Source organism: Colletotrichum truncatum (genome assembly GCF_014235925.2).
Source record: "Colletotrichum truncatum strain CMES1059 chromosome Unknown Contig_0002, whole genome shotgun sequence".
NCBI classification, from domain to species: domain Eukaryota; kingdom Fungi; phylum Ascomycota; class Sordariomycetes; order Glomerellales; family Glomerellaceae; genus Colletotrichum; species Colletotrichum truncatum.
The window spans coordinates 5,804,298-5,826,021 of NW_027222399.1; the positions used below are offsets into that span (position 1 = coordinate 5,804,298).

A 21,724-nucleotide genomic window follows, 5' to 3' on the forward strand; every position below is an offset into this window, starting at 1 on the left:
AAGCCCTTGGCCAGTCGACAAGATGGGGACCTGACTCGATTGGGAAGGTGAAGGGTTCCAACAAGAGCGGGAGTGTCACCCAGCTGGTCTCTAGCTCCGTGGGGAAACAGCCGACACTAAGGATAACATGTGGGGGAAAATGGAAATAACATCCAAAAATTGAAAAGTGAAAAGTCTTAAAAAAAAGCGACTTGCTTTAGGCTCAGGCAGGGCAATATAGACATGGCCCATCTGAAATTGCGGTTGGCAGGCAGGCCTTAGCCTATAAGAAGACGGGCAATGAGTCGCTCGACTCAATGACAAGCCGGGCAAGCCCACTCACCCCCGTTGAGTACATGGTAGCACAGGCTAGGGTTCGAAAGTGAGTGGACGCGTGGTGACTTGCTGTTGTTGGCCGAGCCTGATGGGAAGGAAGGTGTCGTTGTGGTGGAGGTGCGGAGGAGGATGGTTGGAGCGACGAGCGACTTTGCAGGGGGGTTCAATTGATTAGGCTATGGCGCTAATCTATGCCTTATCGCCTGCCAATCAGTGCCCTCACGTGCTAGTCAAGCAAGGTCCTCTTTTTCTAAGCGTATGTCTGCCCCTGTCTTTTACCTTTTTGTTTTCCTTCCCTCGCCGGTGGCTTCCTCCTTACCTATCTCTAGGCACGGCATCACACCCGTAGGATCGTCGTAGTAGACTTATGGTAGAGACGAAAGCCACATATGTACTCGCTTACATAATGTTTCATGAAATCAATAACTCGCTGTTTGATTTTTGTTTCTTTGGTATCATCACTAAAACAAGACAACCTGGCCCTGAAACTGCAGTGCGCACCTCACTCAATTTCCTATACTCCCCCAGGACACTACAAAGTGATAAACCAGCAAGCCCCGTGAAGCAAATCCGTTGAGTAATCCCGCAGAGACCTCGAGAATCACGTCTTTAAACCATGATCCGCATCGGCAATGACAGGAAAAGCCGATTCCTTCTCCACAAAGTCGGGAGAAGCTAGCTATGGCACGCACCACAAAGAAAGAAAAGTCCCCTTCCCAACACACGCAGACACACACGCAGATGGACAACGCTCTGGACAACAGCTCTGCCAGCGTAGCTGCCTTTGCTCCGGCCATCCAAACCGGCCGGACGATTCCGGCGCGGTTATCTCGTCCTTGGACCTGGGCAACTAGAGGCCCCATCAACCAGATCTGGCATGTTCTAGTTTACTCCTGGTCGTCATCGTCATTGGCATCGGCCTCGGTCTCTTGGCGATCGACTAATTCAGCAGAACCCTCGTCACGTCCGAGAATACCACTGAGGAGAGCAAGAGGGTCGTTTTGGCCGTTCTGTCCGCCAGCAGCTTTGTTGGCATTGTTGCCGCCAGCACCGCCACCAAGGATCTAGAGAGTGAAAGTCAGCATGTCAAACCATCGTAAAAAGAAGAAGAAATTGGTGTTGATTTGACTTACGTTAGAGAGAATGCTTTCAATAGCGTTGCCACCTGCAGCCTGATTGCCGGCAGCAGCACCGCCATTGTTACCATTCTTCTTCTTGCCATCATTGTTTTTCTTGCCGTCGTTGTTCTTCTTGCCACCATTGTTGTTGTTGCCGCCGCCCGCATTTGCAGTTCCGTTGTTAGCAGCGGCACCACCGCCAGCGGCACCGTTGTTCTTCTTGCCCTGACCCTTTGCGTTCTTTGCAGCCTTGCCGCCGTCAGCAGCATTGTTGTTCTTGCCGTTGTTCTTCTTGCCCCCGTTGCCGTTTTCGCCGCCAGCATTGGCAGTTCCATTGTTAGCAGCGCCGCCGCCGCCGTTGTTGTTCTTCTTGCCCCCGTTGCCGTTTTCGCCGCCAGCATTGGCAGTTCCATTGTTAGCAGCGCCGCCGCCGCCGTTGTTGTTCTTCTTGCCGTTCTTCTTCTTGCCCTGGGCCTTGGCCCCCTTGGCCTTCTTCCCGCCCTTCTTGTTGCCGTTCTTCTTCTTGCCTCCGCCGGCGTTGGCGGTTCCGTTGTTGTTGGCGGCACCACCACCAGCACCAGCGCCACCTGCTGCTCCGTTACCACCGGCTGCGGCGGCGTTCTCAGCGGCCTTGTTCTTCTTGGCTACTGCTCCGTCGGCCTCGTCCGCGCCGTCGGCTGGTATAGGTGTTAGTCAAGGTTCTCGACGTTTTCTTTAACTTGATGAGTACATACCAGCTTCCTCCTGCTTCTTGCCCCGACGGAGCTTGGGCCTGACGTCCACGCGAGGAGCCAGGTTCATGTTATCAATGGGAAGAGCCACGGAACGCTCCTCGGCCTGGGTAGGGAGGGCGATAACGTGGGCGGCGAGAGCCGCAAGAGAGAAAAGGATGGAGCTCTTCATTTTGGAGAAGATATGTGTTTCCTAAAGATCCAAGGAAGTGGTATGGATGAGAAAGGAAGAGTTGAGTAAAAGCTGAAGTGGTAAAACTACAACAGAACACGGTTCGCAGAACCTTAGAGAATGGAATGATATGAAAAAATGAGAAATAAAAACAAGGAAAGACTGGACCAGCCAAGTGAAGGACCCGTACCAGAATTGAAAAAGTGATGTAGGACTGAAGAGTGCCGAGAGAAGGAGGAAGCAAAACAGGCCAGATCGGGACGGGTTGATATAGAGTATAAGCTTCCTGAAAATCTCGCTCTGATCTGGTGCCTGGATCCTTTCGGGGATATTCGGTCAGCCCTGATTGCTACCATGAGGTCACAGTGCCAAGGAATTGAGACGTCTTGTCAAACAAATGAGGTGAACACTATCTAGGTGCCATGCCACCATGTCAAGCCATGTCACAGAATAGTGATCCTGATCCATCTGGAGGGCAGTGCAGCCGGCTAGCTGGCCTGGCCTCAACTTTTCCTCTCTGTACGCTACATGTGCATGTGGAGTCAGGGGAGTCTGGACGACGAGAGGCGGGTTTGAGAAAAAGGACGTTAATGGACGAATGGGGGTGGTGTGTGCCAAGCATCACGACGCCGCCATGTCGCGCTAGCACCCCGGAGCAGCCGTGGGCCGGGGAAAGCGGAGACGAGAATGACCCAAAAATAAAGAACCAGGTGTACGGTAACCGGTTGATGATGGGCTTCGCTACCGTGCGCCTGCGGTTGATGGAGGGTGAAGACGATGGTGGGTAACGGTTGATCAGGCGGCTGGTGATTCAGAACGGCCCCACCGCAGAGCGGATTTCCTCACTCTCTCTGTGAAGTTGAGAAGGGTATAGTTTTGTGGGAAACGATGGTGCTGTACGGTGGCTGTCGAGGTGCGGCGACAAGCGGAACAGCCATGTACCATGGAGGACTCGGCTGGTTGGCTGACATCCCTTCCAGCCCTGTCTAATACGTATAGTTGGTTGAGATGAGGCGATGTCTGTGTGTTTGTGACTGGGACCGGCCACTGGAGATGGTGAGGAGATGGGACTTGAGGGGGGGGGAGGTCAAGCGGTTTGATCGGAGGACAGGTTGTCAAACCTGGGATGAAACACACCCAAAGCGAGCGCTTGGCTACTTGTCGCGAACAGTCTTTCCAGTCTCTTCCAACTGCCAAGCTCACTCTCTTCATCCTGCAGCCATTTCAACTCCTCTATCATCTCAAGCACGCCTAACTACTGGTCTGACATGTGGGCTTGGCCAGGATTGTGTTTGAAAGGTGAGCATAGACGAAGCGAAAAGCCTAAATTTCAGATTTACAACGGTGGGACCCAGCCGGGCTGTTTCTTGATGAACAGGGGTGTCTTGTGAGGGAAACCCGGTAAATACCCCTTAAGCAGTAGGCGGTCGCCCCGTTGAAAAGGGTCTAGATGGCTGGATTGTATTCTTCTGGATCCCGCGGACTGTTCAACGTAGCACCTAACTGGGTAGTTGGGCAAAACCGGTTATGATGGCCGTGGGTGGTAAACGGAGCGTAACAAATACAGGGTGGGGTCAAAAGTCTGAAGCCACTTTACCCGTGCGCGCGCCCAACGTGTCGAATTGAGGGTTCAGAACGATGTATATTCCGTTATGTGTGTAACTGTCTAAGGGCCCTTCAGGGGCGCGTAGGGAAGGGGGTATGCCACCCCCTGACCCGGGGCTCGGCGCTCGGAAATAGTGTTCTGCCGAGCGTTGCCGAAGCCTCGCGTAGCGCGCTCAATCTGACACACCCCCTCAGGGGAGCGCCGAATCGGGGCTTCCCTGCCCTCGAGTCGCCCTCTCCCCCTCGTATTTAGATTACACTGCGTTCAGAGCTCTTCTTTCGCTCATCCCTCGGCTGGTAGGCTTTCTACTGCGCTGTCTCCTCTCCTTCTGCTAAGAGGACGTTTTATACGTACAACTCGCGTACCACAGCAAGTCACGAGCTTCCCGTGGCACTCGGAGCGCGCTTCTCGTGGTCTTCGACCGCCCAGACGTCTTCCTGCGCGGCTCTCTTGGCCCACGCTTCTTCGTCTTCTTCTAATTCGCGTCTCCGATTCCGCTTCAGGAGCTCTGCCTGTTCGCTCATACGGACCTGCTTCCGGAACTCGCGGAACTGTGGGAGCGCGAGACTCTTCGTCAGACCGTCTGCCATAAGCTCTGACGACGGTGTGTATGCCACGGATACGCGCTTCGCTGCGACCTCTTGTCGTAGCCAGTGGTTGTGAATATCCACGTGCCGTAAGCGCGTCTGAAGGGTCACTAGATCCGTTGTCACCAGTCGAACGGTCTGTAAGTTGTCGCATTGGATCTGAATCGTGGGTACGCTGCGCTTTTCTGCGGGAAACGTCGCTTCCGGCGCTTCTTCTGTTAGAAGGTGTACGTTTAGCGCGGAGATCAGGCGGCTTGCAAATAGCGCTTCCTTTGCTGCTTGCGAGAGGGATAGCAGCTCAGCTTCCGTCGTAGATGTGGTGACCGTGGCCTGTTTGTTAGCGCGCCACGCAACAAGCCCGCCGAATAGCTTCATAGCGAGCGCCTGAGAGCTCTTCCGATCCAGGGAGTTGTCTGCGAAGCTGGCATCTGACGCCACGATAAGCGTGTCTTCCTCGCTGCCGGGTTCGCAGCCGTATTCGAGGCAGAGGTAGCGGGTGGAATAGAGGTAGGCGAGCGCTCTGTCCGCTGCGCGTTGGTGTTTCGGCCCGGGATTCTGGTTGAAGCGCGCGAGACGGCTTGCCGCGAACGCGACGTCGGGTCTCGTCATTATTGCGGCGTATAGGAGAGTCCCGACCTTCTTCTGGTACTGGTTGACTTCCCACGCGCTGGCCTCTCCTTCGTAGGGTAGAAGCTCCTCCAGGACCATAGGAGTGTACGAGCGCGCTTCAGAACCGTCTTCTAACGCGTTAGCTGTAGGTGGAAGCAGCCGCCTCACCTTCTCGGCGTAAACTGCCTGCGAGAGCCATAATCGGCGTGTGGCTCGGTCTCGTATGACCTCGATTCCTAAAAACCACTGGAGGTCTCCGCCTCCTTCGAAGTGGTAGCGCTTCTGTAGCTCAGAGACCTCCCGCAGCGCTGCCTCCTTGCGCGCGCGGGGAAACGCCAGTACGCAGTCGTCCACGTAGAAGAAGAACATGACTTCGCCTTTTTGCCAGCAGCAATTCTCGCCTGCCACGCGTTCGAATCCACGTTCTACGAGTCCCTTTTCTAAGTAGCGTTGCCACAGGAGAGGGGAACGTCGTAGGCCGTATAGCGCCTTTCTCAATCGCAGGATTCTTCCTGGAACGCGGTAGCCCGGCGGAAGCTCCATATAGACAGTCTCGTCTAGATCCGCGTGGACGAAGGCGTTTACCGCATCGTATTGTAGTAATTCTAGGTCAAAGCGCGCGGCAACGGCCATCAGAACTCGGAACGACATACCTGCGAGCGTCGCGGCGTACGTCTCCCGCGCGTCTCTTGCTTGCTGGTCTCCTCGAATAACCAGGCGTGCCTTGAATTTGGCTAATCGCCCGTGCTTATCAAGCTTGTAAGTGTATACCCAGTGGCATCCGAGGACCTGGTAGCCGCGCGAGGCGCTTCTTGCGACCTCTTCCCACGAGCGGGACTCCTTGTGCCCGTCTAGGTGGCTTCTTTCAGCGCGCAGGAACTCCTCCCGGAAAGGGTGACGTTGTAACTGATCGTGAGACGTTGGCAAAGGGGCCAGATCCCTCCAGTAGGCGCCTTTCTTTCGGCCTTGCGCTTCCACGCGGGAGCGGAGCTCGGTCGGCGCCAACGCAGTCACCACATCCCGGTTACCGCGCGCTCTGAGATCCTTCGTCTCTTCTGCGAGCGTCTGGCTCCGGTCTCTGTGGGAGCTGGGCTCACTTGTCTCAAACGCTTCTACCACGGAGCAACCTTCCTGGGATTCACTTGCCTCTTGCTGACCTGTAACTTGGTCTTCCAAAGGGCCTTCATCCGCGCCGTCATTCCCGGATTTCACGGTGAAGGTTGCCTCGGAAACCCTCTCAGGGGCGCGCGGCTGGCCAGGCACAACGCGATCCCTTCGTGGGCCGTCTTGACGTCTAGGGTTTTGTTTATGAAGCGTCGTTCCAGCTAGAAAAGCGGCTTTGTACGACGTCCGTGGTGTGACCTTCTTATAGATGGGCTTCGTAGCGGGGATATCCCGCGTATGCTCTTCTCCCCACCCCCTCACGTCGAGCTCGGTGAGCACCGCGAGAAAGGATGTGGGAGGCGACGCCTCCGGCGTCGGAAAGGGCTTAAACCGCGCTCCCGTGTATTGCCCTTCCACTTGCTTAGGCGCGTCCGCTTCAGCGTTATGGTGCCCGAGCGCTTCTGCTGCTTCCAGGGCAGGCTCACCGGGATCGGCGTGCTCTGAGACTTCTTCTGCTTCTTCGTCAGCGCTTTGTATATAGTTTTCTGAGCCCGTGGTCTGTCTGATCAGCTCCTCTATGCGCTGCTGAATCGCCTGCAGGTCGAGGTGGTTGATTTCTTCCACTAGGGACCTGACGTTGCCGTCGAAGTGGCATTTCTCGTTAAACACCACATCGCGCGTGGTAAATACTTCACTACGCAGGGGATTCCATATCCGGAACGAGTTGCTTGATGTGTAGCCGACTAGGTAGCCTATCCAGGCACGCGGAGCGAGTTTCTGGCGCCTGTTGCGCTTCAGCTGCGCATCAGTAGTCATTGCGTACGCTTTGCACCCATATGAGCGCAGATGAGAGAGGTCTGGGCGCGCGTAGAAGCCGCTTTCCTCGTGCCAGAACTGTCTGTGGAAGCGCTCGTACGGCGACTTCCACCCCCTGACTGCTGACGGCGTTCGGTTGTAGACGTAGGTGGCTGCTTTCGTGACTTCCGGCCAAAGCACGTCCGGTAGCGCTGCGCTTCTAGCCATTGCCCTCGCGCGCTCTTTGATAGCTGCCGCCCCGCGTTCAGCGCCTCCATTCTGTGACTGTGTATTAGGAGCCGATGGCTCTATTGTTATCCCGCGTGCTGCTAGCATTTGGGTCACGCGTAAGTGCTTTTCGAGCTCCCCATCGGTCTCCAGGAACTTCACTGATATGTCGTAATGGGTCTTCAGGAGCTCCAGGAAGTCCGTCAGGGTCGTTAGCAGAACGTCAGTAGTGCGTCCCGTAAGGTAAAAGTCCCACGCTAGACCGCTTGCGCGGTCCACGATGATCATGGTTGACGTGTACCCTTCGTAACCTTCTTCGTAGTCGTGGAAGTCCAGTGCGAGCCTCTCACCAGGCTTTGCGCGCTTCAGGGATTCTCGGGGCGCTCGGCGAACCATCCGGCGTGCTTTGCTTTCGCCACAAGCGTCGCAGTCAACTGTTGTTATTGGACCACCCCCTGAGGCGAGCCGGACTCCTCGCGCCGAATTGGCCAGGTGGCGGATAGCTTCCGGTCCCGCGTGGCCTAGTCTGCGGTGCCAGAGTTCAGCGCTTGCGCTGATTGCTTTCCTGCGCGTCGCCGTTGTGTAGTTGTGCCTTCTGCGCGGCTTGGGGTCGTCTGGTGCCGCGCTTCGCGTGACTGGCGCCGTTGCGAATGCCGCGTCGATCTTTCGGTAGTCCAGGACTTGCTGGCCAGCAACTTCTGTGAGAGCGCAGAGAAACGTTCCGTCCGCGCGTCGTAAGCAGTTATTCCGGGGACTCATATCCCACCAGAAGCCTCTCCTGCGTAGGCGCGTGAGGGAAACCAGGTTGCTCGCGAAGCCGGTACAGAGTGCGACGTCGTAGAGGCGGAGCTTCGTAACAGTGCTCCCCTGCTCTCTGACTCTGATGTCGACGGTTCCGTATGCTTCGATAGCCACTTGCTGAGCGCCTGCCCATAAGTAGTCGCCTGCTGGCGCTCCTGACAGTGTGGTGAACCACGAGGGGTCGTTGAATACATGGATCGTTGATCCAGAGTCCAGGATCGCCGATCTGAAGAGCTCGTATGTCTCCGGAGCGGTGTGGAAGGCACTCGGGACGGTCCCCTTGCTTCGGCCATATAGTCAGTGTTCTTCTTTCGCTGGTTCTCTCACCTTCCTGACACGGTTTGCGAGCGTTTCGTCTTTTCTCATCCGCTCGTCGAGGTTCGCGAGAAGCTCTCTACTCGGCTCGTACCACTCAGGGCGCTCCCGTTCGTTGACGAGCCAGCACTTCGAGAGCGGGTGAGGTTTCAGGCACGCAGGGCACAGCCGGTTGCCCTCGCTCTCCCCATCGCTTCTCTTCCGCGACCGGTCTCTGCGAGCTCCTCCTCTGGAGCGCGTGTTTCCTCGAGATCCCCGGCTGCTTCTCATTGGTACCGTTAGGCGCGCGGGGGAAGTTCGTTCCCCTTCCTCTTCGTTTCTTGAAGTGGCTTCTGTGGTAGGACCAAACGCTCCGCGTCCGGCCTGCTTCTTCGGGTTGTGTTGAGAGGTTGTTTGTAGGAACCGCCGCGCGTCTGACAGGACTTCTCCAACGCTCAGTTTCTCGCTTTCGACGCGTTCGTCCTTGACGGTCTGGTATAAGAAGATCCATGTATCGGCGTAGCTGTGGCTCACGGCGTAGGTGAATTCCGGGAACCATATACTGGGGAGCTCGGTACCCGGGACGCCCGCCGCTGCTGCTTCGTGGATTGATTCTTCCCACTTCGTAAGCCACTCTTCCAGCTCTTTCTTCGTTGCGAGTCGCTTCCGCTCCGGTATCTGGAGCGCTCTCTTATATGCTTCGCTCGCGGCGGTGCGTCTCTCACGAGTGGTTATCCCTACGCGTTCCTTCAACGCGTAGACCCAGCGGTCCAGTGCGCGGTCCGCGGTACAGCAGCTCTTGAGGAGAGAGGTGCTGACTGTATCTCGGACCCAGTCTTCGAGCACGCGAATCCCTTTCAGGAACGCTTCATGGGTCTTGGAGCGCTCCATATATTCAGACCGACGTTCCTTATACAGGGCGAGATTGGCTGCCGAGAGCTCCTCCAGCGCTTGTGCGCGCGTTTCGTAGTCGGCGTCTTCGTTTAGCACTTCGGCTTTGCCGGTCTTGGGGTGATCGTATATTTCGGGGCGCTTCGGCCGCTCCATCCGCCGCTCGAGACGCGTTTGTCCCGTGTTTAAGGCGCCTGGGCGCTGGGGATCGATATATCGCCAGAGGTCGTAGGACTTGGCCTTCGACTGCAGCTGGTCGATCCATAGGATCCAGTCGGCAGGGGTATTCAGGGTGATTTTCGCGCTTGAGGAGGACATTTCGACGATAGGGGTTCAATTGGGCGCGTAGAAAGGGCTTTCGTATGCGTAGAATAGATGGCTGGCGGCGTTTAACGTAAACGCAGCACGTATCAGACTGTTAATTGTCGAATTGAGGGTTCAGAACGATGTATATTCCGTTATGTGTGTAACTGTCTAAGGGCCCTTCAGGGGCGCGTAGGGAAGGGGGTATGCCACCCCCTGACCCGGGGCTCGGCGCTCGGAAATAGTGTTCTGCCGAGCGTTGCCGAAGCCTCGCGTAGCGCGCTCAATCTGACACAACGCGTCTTCTACAAACCACCACTTTTTCGTCTACCACCCATAACTACAGCAAATAGAGACCAAATTACGTGCTTTTGCCTCTAATTTAATGGGAAATCGAGCCTCTAACGATGAACTTACGGATTTACAACGGGTGGCAATTATAGCAGTTGTTTTGAGCGGCATTTCTTAACGCGACGCTGCTATGCTCTTCAACTATTCACGCGGCGCGATCGAGCAAACCCTTCGCCGCTATGAAAAGGACGGTACTTTCGGTTCTAAACTATGAAAAGGACGCCTAAGTATACTCTCGCGTTAGCAGAAACAAGCTATCGTACGTACTGCTAAAATCTACTACCGGAAGTCCTATAGTAAGCTTGTAACTAAGTAGAAGGGTTAGGCTAGCCTTAGTATTATTAAGCAGGTTCTACGGAAAGCAAACTTTCGTAAATAGAAAGCTATAAAGCGCCTATTTATTATAAAAGAAGTAGCTTGTAAGTAGCTTTAGTTTATACGTAAGTAGCTTATAAACATAGAAGAATTGATTACTATACTTCCTTTTATAATTAGACCTTTTCGAGCGATTCTTAAGCTAATTAGAGTTCTTCTAAGCCTAGTTCTCTAATAAGTCTTCTTACTAGAATAATACGTCAAGCCTTTCCGCTTAGGTCTTTAGATTACTTTATAAACGCTAGGATTCTAAGTTTATTAACCTTGTTAGCTATATAAAAGCAAATATCTCGATTATAGTATAGGTAATAATATAGAGGGAGGACCGAAGTAAGTTAATCTTCCTTACGAAAGACGAGACTGCTAAGAGGCAAGGCTATAGCTTAAATAGCTATATTAAGTACTTAGAAGAAGGATATCTCCTTACTATAGACAATATAAGGCATTTTATTTAAGATAACGCGCCTATTTATAGCTTAGCAAAAATAATAGAGTAGCTATTAAGCTAGGGGATCTCCTAGCTTAAGTAGCTACTATATTCGCCTAATCTTAACCTTATTAAGCATGTTTAGCAGATAATAAAGAATAACCTACGTCGCCTATACCTAGACGTATTAAATTTAAAAAAGAACGCGCTAGATATCGATCTCTTTAAAATACAGCTTACTACGGCGTAGGAAGCTATACCCTAGACAAGAATATAGAGGCTTATTAAGTCTCTGCCGCGCCGCTTAGAGGCAGTAATTAAAGCACGGGGATGGTATACACGGTATTAAAGAGCAAACTTCAGCGTTCAATTTCACTATAGTATTACCATAGAAATCGAAAAGTTGGCTGTTTTACAGCTGTTTGAAGTGGTATGGTCAAAATGCAGGTGGCTGGGAAATAGAGGGTGGCTTCAGACTTTTGACCCCACTCTGTAAGGGGCTCCCCCACGAGCTTGTATTGGGGAGCCGCACGCACGCTACGGCACAGTAGTGTGCGATAACGCGAAGCTTGGCTTCAACGCCCTTGTCACGGTCCCTTGATTCCGCAGCCACGACCTCCATTTGCGGCGACTGTTGCTCGCTCCGCTGGACAGTTGAGAATTTGGGTATTGATGCTGGCAAAATGCCTGTTTGGGAAACTGCCGGGCGTGCTGCGCCTTTCCGTGCCATCCCGTCCGTCCCTGTTTCCTTGATTTAATTTTCTTTTCTCCTTCTCATACAAAAAATGCCGACAAGTAGAACAAAAAGCGACGCTGCAAGTAACCATAGGTCCCCCCTGGTTTTGGCCTGGTCCGAACCGGGCAGAAACTGGTTGAACCTGGCAGGTCTGGCAGGTCTGGCAGCCTGGCAGCCTGATTTCAAGGACGATTTTGTGAGTAAAAGAAGATAGAGGAGTGAAAGCAAGGTGTTTCAACTGGCGCATCGCATTGCCAAGGACCGCTGTCTCGAAGATATTGAACCAAACTCGGGTGATGATCGTCGTGCAGCAAGGCCAAGAATCTCAGAGGCTGTGAACGGGTATAATTTGAATAATAGATAAGTTATGAATGGTAGCCAAGAAACGTCCCCCTGGGGTTTGGCGATGGTTCTTACCTTGCGATCGGGCTTCTCGAGTCTCAGAATGTCGGTTTCCAATCTCTTGGGTGCTGTCTCTCCTTCTCGCCCCTTTTGGAATGAATGCTTTCCTCGGCGCCCGAGACCAGCGGGCATTACCTGGTAGTCGCCTGGCAAAAGTCTGGAATCCTATCCACAATAAAATCCTCGGGCACTTTCTGGGGATGACTGGGGCGCTTGAATGACAAAAAGGCCAAGCATTTCCTTAGCGAGGGGGGATGAACGGATGTGCTACGATCCTGTTTGGGAAATCATGGAGAATCAGGAGACGGGAGCGATGATCGGCGAGCCAGAAAATCAGACATATCTGAGGACTCAGGAGCGCATTGAACGATGAATCCACTTCTCGTCCACTCTTTCCTGCTCTTTGCCACTGCCCCGGATGGGAAAGTGAGAGCTGTCACTGTGGCACTGTGGTCCGCATCACATTGACTGCTTTGGGAGGACCCTCCCCATCTTTCCTAGACTGGCAGACTGGCTTGCTTTGACGACCCAAACAGCAAGAGAGACCACAACGGGTCCCGTCTTGGCAGTTAATCAATCTCACGTGGCAGCACTTTATCTGTCCGTCTCTATGTCTCCATCTCTATCTCTCTCTTGCTTCTCCCCAGCACTTTTCCATCTCCAACCAACCCTCTCAACCTTCAAGTTGGTGCATCAACCCGGTCACGTGGGTGATGACGAGTCCCCCATTTCAGGTTATGCCAGGTCTTCCCTTCTTCTTCACGTCGTTCCCACGTGTGCCGCTCTGGAGGTTACCGGTTGGTAGATTCCAAATGACTCTATCCTCCGCAAACACATGTTTGGGTTTGAATCGCTCAAATTCTGTATTTAGCAAAAGATGGACACAGACACCACCACACCTTCAGACGGCTGTCGGGACTGTCAGAACCGGACTCTACATGAGCGAGTATTTCCACATTTTCATCCAATCCCCATTGACACTCCGATGTCTTCGCCGAGCCTTCACGCCCTCACTTACACAGGAACTCCCGCCTTACTTGACACCTGCCTCGTCACCTCGAGAAGTTATCTCATCAATGTGATCCCTCCGACTCCTGCGGTTCCACGGTCAGACAATGATGTGCCCTCCTAAGCCGTCATCACTGCACTCGCTTGTTCCATCTTGCATCCTTTTCTTTTGCCAGTGTCAATACCTGCATTCGCAATGAGGTCGAAGCGCGGAAAACGGCTCGTCCGATGCAGCCACCTGAAATTCTGTAATGTTGCGACGAGCTGATCGTCTAGTCTCCTCATCCCTTTTTTACCCGACGTTTTCTCTTGTGACTTCATCACTGTTGATTCCGAACGTCATCTGGTTCATCAGTCACAGATGAGACCGCTTCCGCTTTAGGCAATTGGAAAGGTGGCTGTGCCGCCTGTGCTGGCTGTATTGTGCCGCCTACCGAGAAGGTTCCTTTGCGCTCGATTGATTGGCTTTACGGATCGAAGCGTCCTGAGCACGGCAACTCTGCCTAAGGCTGGTGACTTAAAATTACTACAAAGGGTGATCCGTAAGAATGTGGTATGGCTGGGGTAGCTGCATGGCCTCCATTCCATGATATTCCGATCATTTTGTAGGCAACCCGTCTATGTTCGCCGCCATTTTTTCTTATAACAAGAGCTGTTTGGGTTCTTCCTCAACAAGTGTTGATGAGACTGCTTCGTCTTCCATTGTTGGCGATCACTCGTGATGACATTTCGAATAAACGAAGTTGCGAACCGTTACATTCGGCCATTGTTTTGTTTGACAATCGCGTCCTGCTCATCAGTTCTCTTCTCCGCCCGCTCATCTTGAAACACACCAGCGACAAGAAGTCGCTGCCCGCTCGACATGCGGACCCCGCAAGCGGCATGCTCTTCCGGCATAGACGAGTCGTTCGGCCCGTGGGCCGGAGAAACGTGCCGGGGCGGCTTCGACTTTACGCTGCTGTTCGAAGAGTCAATCCTAGCCGTGCCTTTGCACTGTATCTTTCTACTGGCCCTTCCTACCTGCGCCCTGCGTCTGGTAAGAGCCGACGTCAAGGTCGTGGCCAGCATTCAGCGCCCTCTCAAGGCTGTTCGTCGTATCCCAGGCTGGATTGAGTTTCGGTTGCTGTTTTGACTGACAAGCTGTACAGTGCGCATCCATCTGTCTGGTAGCCCTCAACCTTGCTCTACTTGTTCTTTGGGCCACCACTTCCTCGGCTGCCATCACCCATACACGCGCCACAATTCCCACTGCTGTTTTGGGGCTCCTTGCGTCCTTGGGCTTCGGCTTCCTGTCATGGCTTGAGCATGATCGGTCCCTGAGGCCATCCTTTGTCCTCTCAACCTATCTCTTCTTTTCAGTGCTGCTGGACACTGCCCGTGCTCGCACCTTATGGATGCTGGGTCCCAACCAGGCCATCCCTGCCGTCTTCACCTGCACATTAGCTCTAAGAGCGCTTATGATTATCTTTGAATCAGCAGAAAAACGACGCATCTTAGTGCCCCAACATAAGGGATACTCCAAGGAAGTGACGAGTGGTACTTTCAACCGCTCTGTCTTTTTTTGGTTGACATCCCTCTTCATTGATGGGTACAAAAACATTCTCAAGTTAGATGACCTGTATCCATTGGACCCAAAGCTTGCTTCGGAGCCTCTATACAGGAAACTTGCCGACGCGTGGAGCCAAGGTAATTAACTTCCCGCTTCACAAATCTCCGTAGCGTCAAAAGATTGTTCCACGGGCTAATTAATCTATCTGCCATAAAAAGTGCCCGACAAAACAGTTCCCGGCGCTCTGTTCAGCACATGGCTCCGTGTCTTTGCGGGTCCCATGTCCGCACCAATTATCCCGAGACTCTTCCTGATCGGCTTCAATTACGCCCAGCCGCTTCTTATCCAACAGGCCATCGGGCTGGCCGGTTTGCCTCAGACCCGCGAGAACAACAACCGTGGTTTTGGCTTGATAGGAGCTTACGTCCTTGTCTATACCGGTATTGCTGTGGGTTTTCGACCGAGTTCTAGCCTGTTTTAATAGAAACATCTAATTCGATGCTCAGGTTTCAACCGGTCAGTATGAGTGGCGTGCTCAACGTGCTGCCTCTATGACGAGAGGTAGCACGACTGCGCTCGTCTACCAGAAAGCGTTACGTCTGGATTTGACCTCACCCAACGTAAGCCCGTCGGGGGCGTTGACATTAGTCGGAACAGACAGCGAGCAAATCGGTCAAGGTATCAACCAACTGCATGAGATATGGGCGAGTCTTGTGGAGATTGCCATCGGGATTTACCTTATCTACAGACAGGTTGGAGCTGCCTGTGCCATGCCCGTAGCCCTGGTGTTTGGTATGGCCGTGTTTTGATCAGCTTGGCTGAATATGATGATTGACTAACCTTCTACCGTAGTCACAATGATCTTGATGGGTGTGTTGGCGATTCCAACAGGCAAGGCCTCGGCAGCATGGATCAAAGCTTCACAGGACCGCGTGACGACGACGTCGAAGACTTTGGGAAGCATCAAGTGGTTAAAGATATCTGGCCTTAACGATGTGGCATTTTCAGTCATCCAGAGGCTCCGTAACATCGAGCTAGTCGTGTCAAAGAAGTATAGGTTTTTGCTCGGCGTATCCATGATGTTGAGTAAGTTATCATCTTTCCTTTTTCCACAGGATTGCCCCTTACACAAAAAAAGTGGTTTGCACGCCAATTTTGTCTCCAATTCTCACGCTCGCCACCTATGCCGGCATTGCATCGAAAACAAATGATACTCTTACCATCTCAAAGGCGTTCACTGCCACCTCCATCTTGATTCTGGTGAACCAGCCTCTATCTAACATCATCATCGCTCTGCCTATCACGGCCGTTGCCATGACGTCGTTTCAAAGAATCCAGGACTTTTTGAATGGAAAGGAAAGAGCGGATACTAGAATGACTACAGACGGCGATAAGCCGCCTTATAAGGCATTGAAGGGCGACACAACTTCAGGAGGCATTAGCCCGGTTAAAGATCTTGAGCTTTCGGAGATTCAAAAGCCTGAGTCTTGTAGTAAAAGTCTTCCAGAAGATATGATAGCTTCCGTGAACGGAACATTCTCCTGGACAGACGACTCCAAGCCAGTCATTGACATTGCGGAATGGAACATCAGGCGGAGAGCTTTCACTTTACTTCTAGGCCCTGTCGGCTGCGGCAAGTCAACGTTATTAAAAACTCTTCTCGGCGAACTGTCGTCCTTCAAGGGCATTATTCGGACCAACTTTTCTGGTGCCGCATACTGTGGCCAAGCAGCTTGGATTCCAAATGCAACAGTGCGCAACATCGTTGTCGGCCATGGCGTGTTTGACGAGCCTTGGTATAAAACGGTCATCGCGGCGTGCGCTTTAGAGCAGGATATTGCAAGTTGGCCTAATGGAGATAAGACGGTGGCTGGAACGAAGGGCATCTCGATGAGCGGCGGCCAGAAGCATCGTTTGGTATGTATTCCTTCTTACCCTGAAATATGGGGTCGGGTCGCTAACTTCTACAGGCCATTGCGCGAGCGTTGTACACCAGGCCAGAGTTGTTGCTGCTTGACGATGTTTTTAGCGGTCTAGACTCTAGCACAGAGGATATTGTTTTTAATAACATCCTTGGTAGCAAAGGCTTGCTGCGGAACACGGACACGAGCGTAGTTTTGGTGTCATCAGACTGTTCGTTTTCTAATTACCCAATGTTTCTCTGCGACTGCTAACATGACACTTTACAGCTCGCCGTATTCCTTTTGCCGATGATCTCTTCTTTCTGAATGAGGACGGCCACATCAAGGCGGGACAGTCTGCTTTGCTGTCCACGCAATCTCTCAACATAGCCAAAACGGAGACTGTATCTAACACTACACCAAAGTCCGACATCGCTCCGGTAGTTCCTGACGCCAGTCCAGGCCCTGGCGCCGTTTTTAGCAAGCTAGAAGATCAGGCAGACGCTACACGTCAACTTGGCGATTGGGGCATGTATAGCTTCTATGCCAAGGCAGCCGGTTGGTTCAGTCTATCAACCTTTGTTGGATTCATGATTGCGTTTGCATTTTTTGACTCTTTTCCCGGTGAGCCTGACCGTGATGTCGACTTTTAATCCTAAAACTGACTTGAAAACTACCTAGACATCTGGCTCAAATGGTGGACGGAGGCAAACGAGAAGAAGCCGAACCAAGATCTTGGTAAGTGGGTTGGAGTTTACGCCGCTCTGGGTGTCGGGTCGATGCTGTCGTTCATGGTCAGCATGTGGTATGATCCCCCGCCAACCAAGCCCTCAAACCAGCCTAATATTCTACCGCAGGCAACTCTTCATTGTCATTATCAACAACTCGGGCGTTTTCTTCCATGGTGTACTTCTGGAAACCACATCCCGGTATCACAGCCTCCATTTCTCTCAGCGTCCTCCCAAGGCTAACAAATTCCAGTGCCCCCATGTCATTCCACAGCGCTGTGGACAGCGGCATTACGGTCAACCGCTTCAGCCAGGACCTGCAGCTCATCGACATGGAACTCCCGGCTGCCGCTCTCGGCGTTGCCATAGGCTTGGTCTTTGGCATTGCCAGGTTCGTCATGATGTCTGTATCATCACGATATATGGCAGCTATTCTCCCATTTCTCATCCCCGTCTTTTACGCCATACAGCACTTCTACCTCCGTACTTCTCGCCAAATGCGCCTCCTTGATATTGAACACAAGGCACCTCTCTACTCGCAGCTTATCGAAACTTTGGAAGGTCTGGCCACCATCAGGGCCTTCAGATGGGAAGACGCCTTCGAGAGAACTAATATGGGCCGGCTGGACGACTCGCAACGGCCCAGCTACCTCCTCACCTGCCTCCAGCGATGGTTGATATTTTCCGTGGACATGACAATTGCGGTCATGGCAGTGATCCTTATTGTCCTTGTGACCACACTCCGCGATCAGATTGGGCCGGCATTCATTGGAATTGCGTTGAACAATATTCTCTCATTTAGCGGAGTCATCAAGGCATTCATCACGTCGTGGGTTATGCTCGAGGTATCACTTGGTGCTGTAGCTAGGGTAAGGAATTTCGCCTTGAACACGAAGTCCGAGGATGACGGCGGCGGAAACCTTGTTGAGCCGGAGGGCGAATGGACCAGCCAAGGAAACGTCGAGCTTCGCAATGTCACGGCGTCATATCCGTAAGTTTTCTAAGAGGTCATTTGGTGCAAACTGAATCAGGTCACTAAAGATTTTTTTAGTTCGGGAGGAACTGTTCTCAGCGGCATTACAATGTCGATTCAAAAGGGTCAGAAAGTCGCAATCTGCGGCCGAACAGGCAGGTAAGTCGTCCAAAATAATTCCGAGCCATCTCATCTTGTTTTGTAGCTAACCCCTTGAGTAGCGGCAAAAGCTCCTTGGTTCTTTCCCTGCTTCGTATGTTGGAATTAGACAGTGGCTCCATCACGATCGACGGCGTTGATCTCTCAACTCTCCCACACGAATATGTCCGCTCCCAACTTGTTGCTGTGCCACAAGAGTCGTACATCTTTGACGGCAGCGTCCGTTTGAACCTTGATCCCACAAAGACTGTTTCCGATCCCGATGTCATCGATGTTCTCAAGAGAGTGAAACTCTGGGATAAGGTCGAAGAGAGAGGCGGCCTGGACACGACTATTGATGACAAGTTCTTCTCTCAAGGCGAGGCGCAACTGCTAGTCTTTGCCAGGGCTATGCTTCGCAAGGGCAAGATTCTAATTCTAGATGAGATCACCAGCAGGTAAGATACTCATACTGCCTACTGCCGATGGAACAATTGAATAACCTCTGCTCCCAGCTTGGACGACGAGTCGAGTCAAGTCATAGACGAAGTCCTGCGGTCGTGGTTTCAGTCCTGGACTGTCATTGCCATCGCCCACAAACTGGACTCCATTTTGGATTTCGACAGGGTTGCGGTTGTCGATGCCGGCGTGTTGGTTGAGTACGACAGGCCCAAGGAGCTTCTTGAGCGGGATTCGGTCTTTAAGGGGCTGTATGGGTACTCTGCCAAGACGTCTGGTTAGGATTAAAAAGGTCGGGTTGTAAGACTAGTAGTAGAGCGGCCATCGCAGCTCCTTTCCTGTAATTGTAGTAATCAATGATACCCCTTTCTCATTTATAACTCTATACCTTACGCAGATGGGGCTGATGATGCGAAAACTGTTATCCATTAATTTACAGCGGAAGACAAGGTAGTATTAAAGCTGTATTGGCATAACCCGGTAGGTAAATTAGAGTTAACCAACGTAAAACAGCGTTCAGCTGCGACTTCATCAACTCTCTTCACAGTTTAGTGTGTCTTTCATTCTGTCTGTCTTTGCTTGTGTCTGACTGGCTACTTACAACTCTGGAGACCTGGCTGATGGAGAAGCTGGGGAACATGGGGGGTTTGGGTGGGGTTACGACAAGACCTCGGGAACCTGACTAGCAACGGCTACTCCGTTCACAGGTTCCGGGCTGGTTGATTGGAGGGGATTGAGTTTCTTCACCTTGCAAGTTTGTTCTCCAGTAGCCGAGTTTTACTGCCGTAGTGTAGCATTTGGACAAAAGAGACTTTGTGAATATCAATCTTCACCGCACAGAGCGCACCGTATGCGATTTCTTCAGCATGAGATCGTGTTGACTAATGCCGTTCTCAGCTTCCGACAATGCGAATACGGAGCCCGCTGACGTTATTCAGACTAACTCCAGCTGATAATTCCAATATGCAGCGCTCGCAGGGAAAGTATTGAGCGAGTAACAAGGTTAAATAGTTGCCGCTGTCAAAATCTGCCCGGGTCTGTCTGCGGCTGAGAGGAACGAGTTTACCATGGAATCGAACGGGCCAACCCGGCTCGTCTGATTTAAATCCACACATCATAAGAGGGAAAGGCTCGAAAACATCTCAAACCACGTAATTGCTTCGTCGGACCGTGAAATCATAATTCCTGCTGGCGCAGGTGGCTTGACCAGCCTACAGAAACAGAGGGTGGAAAATACAGGTTGGGGAAGAACACTCTGCCGGGAACAATTGTCCCGTCGACGGTGCAGCACCAATTACCGTCACATCTCCCGAAGAGCCCCCTCCAACGCTGCGGTGACCCCACAAGTCAGGGAGACAAAAGCGGACCTTTCTCCATGCAGCGTGCCCCTCGTCGTCCGGGGTTCGGAACGAGGGGCAGAGAGAGCTTCCCCCCCGAGTGTCTAGAGCAGGACGAAAAGACCATGATGCAAGCAAGATTCATTCACCTGTTGGAAATTACTAGCAAGCTAGCCAGCTGTACTACGGAGCCCCTACCTCGGTGGGACTAACCGACAAACTTCGCTCCTAAGTATTCCGAACCGAACGACGTGACTCTCAATTTCTTTTCTTTCTTCTCATTCTCACTTCACGTGTCTTTCCTCTGCAGTGACGCACCCAGCCGATGCTCTTATCGAGGCAATCCCGTGCTCGCTCGATTCTGCAGCAGATCCCATTCTTCTCACATCGTCAGGCTATTACCGTCAGGTCGTTCTCGACAACCCTCAAGATGCCCGTCCACCACCTAATGATCGGCACCTGGACCCCTCCAGGTGCCATCTTCACCGTCGCTTTCGACGATGAGAAGCTCACCCTCGAGCTCGTCAAGCGCACCGAGATCCCCCAGGACCAGCCTATATCATGGATGACCTTCAGCGTGAGCAAGCCTCTATCCTCAAATGTTTGCGATTGACCAATTGGCTTATACAACGCGACACGCACACAGCATGACAAGAAGAACATTTACGGCGCCGCCATGAAGAAGTGGGCTAGCTTTGCCGTCAAGAGCCCGTCCGAGATCGTCCATGAGGCTTCTCACGACATGACCCATGATCGTACGTCGACCCCAACCTTACAAGTCTCATTCGTGATGGCCTGTCCAGTTTTGCGCCAGTTCCTCATCACGTCTCAAATGATCTTGCCCTCCCTACTTGCAAAGCAACTAACACCTAACCTCCCCACCCTAAAGCCAACGCTGCCCTTCCCACAACAAACACCCGTGCCATCTTCCTCCTGGCAGCACAAAAGCCTCCCTATGCCGTCTACTGCAACCCCTTCTACAAGCACGCCTCCCACGGCAATGTCTTCTCCGTCTCGCCCACCGGCACCCTCGAGACCAACGTCCAAAACTACCCTTACGACCCTAACACGGGCATCCACGGCATGGTCTTCGACCCGACGGAAACCTACCTCTACTCCGCCGACCTGACGGCCAACAAGCTCTGGGTGCACAAGAAGAAAACCCCCGACGGCCCCGAACTCGACCTCGTCGGCTCCGTCGACGCCCCCGACCCGGGCGACCACCCGCGTTGGATCGCTCTCCACCCTTCAGGAAAGTACCTCTACGCGCTGATGGAGGCCGGCAACCGCCTCTGCGAGTACGTGATCGACCCCGTCTCAAAGCTGCCCGTGTACACCCACCGCTCGTTCCCGCTCATCCCCCCCGGGATCCCGGGCGCCAAGAACAAGATGTACCGCTCCGACGTGTGCACCCTCTCCCACAGCGGCAAGTACCTCTTCGCCACGGCCCGCTCCAACAGCTTCGACGTGACGGGCTACATCGCCGCCTTCAAGCTCGACGACAACGGCCACATCGAGAGGCAGATCTGCCTGAACCCCACCCCGACCAGCGGAGGCCACAGCAACGCCGTCAGCCCCTGCGACTGGAGTGACGAGTGGCTTGCCATCACCGATGACCAGGAGGGCTGGATCGAGATTTACCGCTGGCACGACGAGTTCCTCGGCCGTGTCGCGAGGTTGCGCATTCCCGAGCCAGGTTTCGGCATGAACGCCATCTGGTACGACTGAGGTAGTAGTAGATAATTCGGGCGAACAGACCAAGAGAAGGAAGATCTCATAAGTGACA

At 53.0% G+C, this 21,724-nt stretch overlaps 4 protein-coding genes across 4 annotated transcripts; 2 read left to right on the top strand and 2 right to left on the bottom strand.

The window, feature by feature from the left end:
* Positions 1-1,202: 1,202 nt before the first annotated feature.
* CTRU02_204537 (uncharacterized protein) lies at positions 1,203-2,336 on the bottom strand (the record flags this gene model as incomplete). The annotated part of the gene is made up of 3 exons (XM_036721010.1): positions 1,203-1,379; positions 1,449-2,110; positions 2,168-2,336. 3 exons carry the CDS (start codon positions 2,334-2,336, stop codon positions 1,203-1,205), a joined length of 1,008 nt encoding a protein of 335 aa, XP_036586994.1.
* Positions 2,337-8,363: 6,027 nt separating this feature from the next.
* On the bottom strand, positions 8,364-9,251 carry CTRU02_204538 (gag protein; the record flags this gene model as incomplete). Its single annotated transcript, XM_036721011.1, has 1 exon — positions 8,364-9,251. The coding sequence occupies one exon, from the start codon at positions 9,249-9,251 to the stop codon at positions 8,364-8,366; it is 888 nt and encodes a 295-aa protein (XP_036586995.1).
* Positions 9,252-13,715: 4,464 nt separating this feature from the next.
* On the top strand, positions 13,716-18,883 carry CTRU02_204539 (ABC multidrug transporter; the record flags this gene model as incomplete). The annotated part of the gene is made up of 14 exons (XM_036721012.1): positions 13,716-13,940; positions 14,002-14,539; positions 14,621-14,850; positions 14,909-15,194; positions 15,255-15,488; positions 15,541-16,319; positions 16,373-16,535; positions 16,592-16,927; positions 16,985-17,108; positions 17,161-17,232; positions 17,285-18,022; positions 18,083-18,163; positions 18,226-18,600; positions 18,658-18,883. The coding sequence occupies 14 exons, from the start codon at positions 13,716-13,718 to the stop codon at positions 18,881-18,883; spliced, it is 4,407 nt and encodes a 1,468-aa protein (XP_036586996.1).
* Positions 18,884-20,263: 1,380 nt separating this feature from the next.
* Positions 20,264-21,666, top strand: CTRU02_204540 (carboxy-cis,cis-muconate cyclase; the record flags this gene model as incomplete). The annotated part of the gene is made up of 3 exons (XM_036721013.1): positions 20,264-20,515; positions 20,585-20,693; positions 20,828-21,666. 3 exons carry the CDS (start codon positions 20,264-20,266, stop codon positions 21,664-21,666), a joined length of 1,200 nt encoding a protein of 399 aa, XP_036586997.1.
* Between the last annotated feature and the right edge of the window lie 58 nt (positions 21,667-21,724).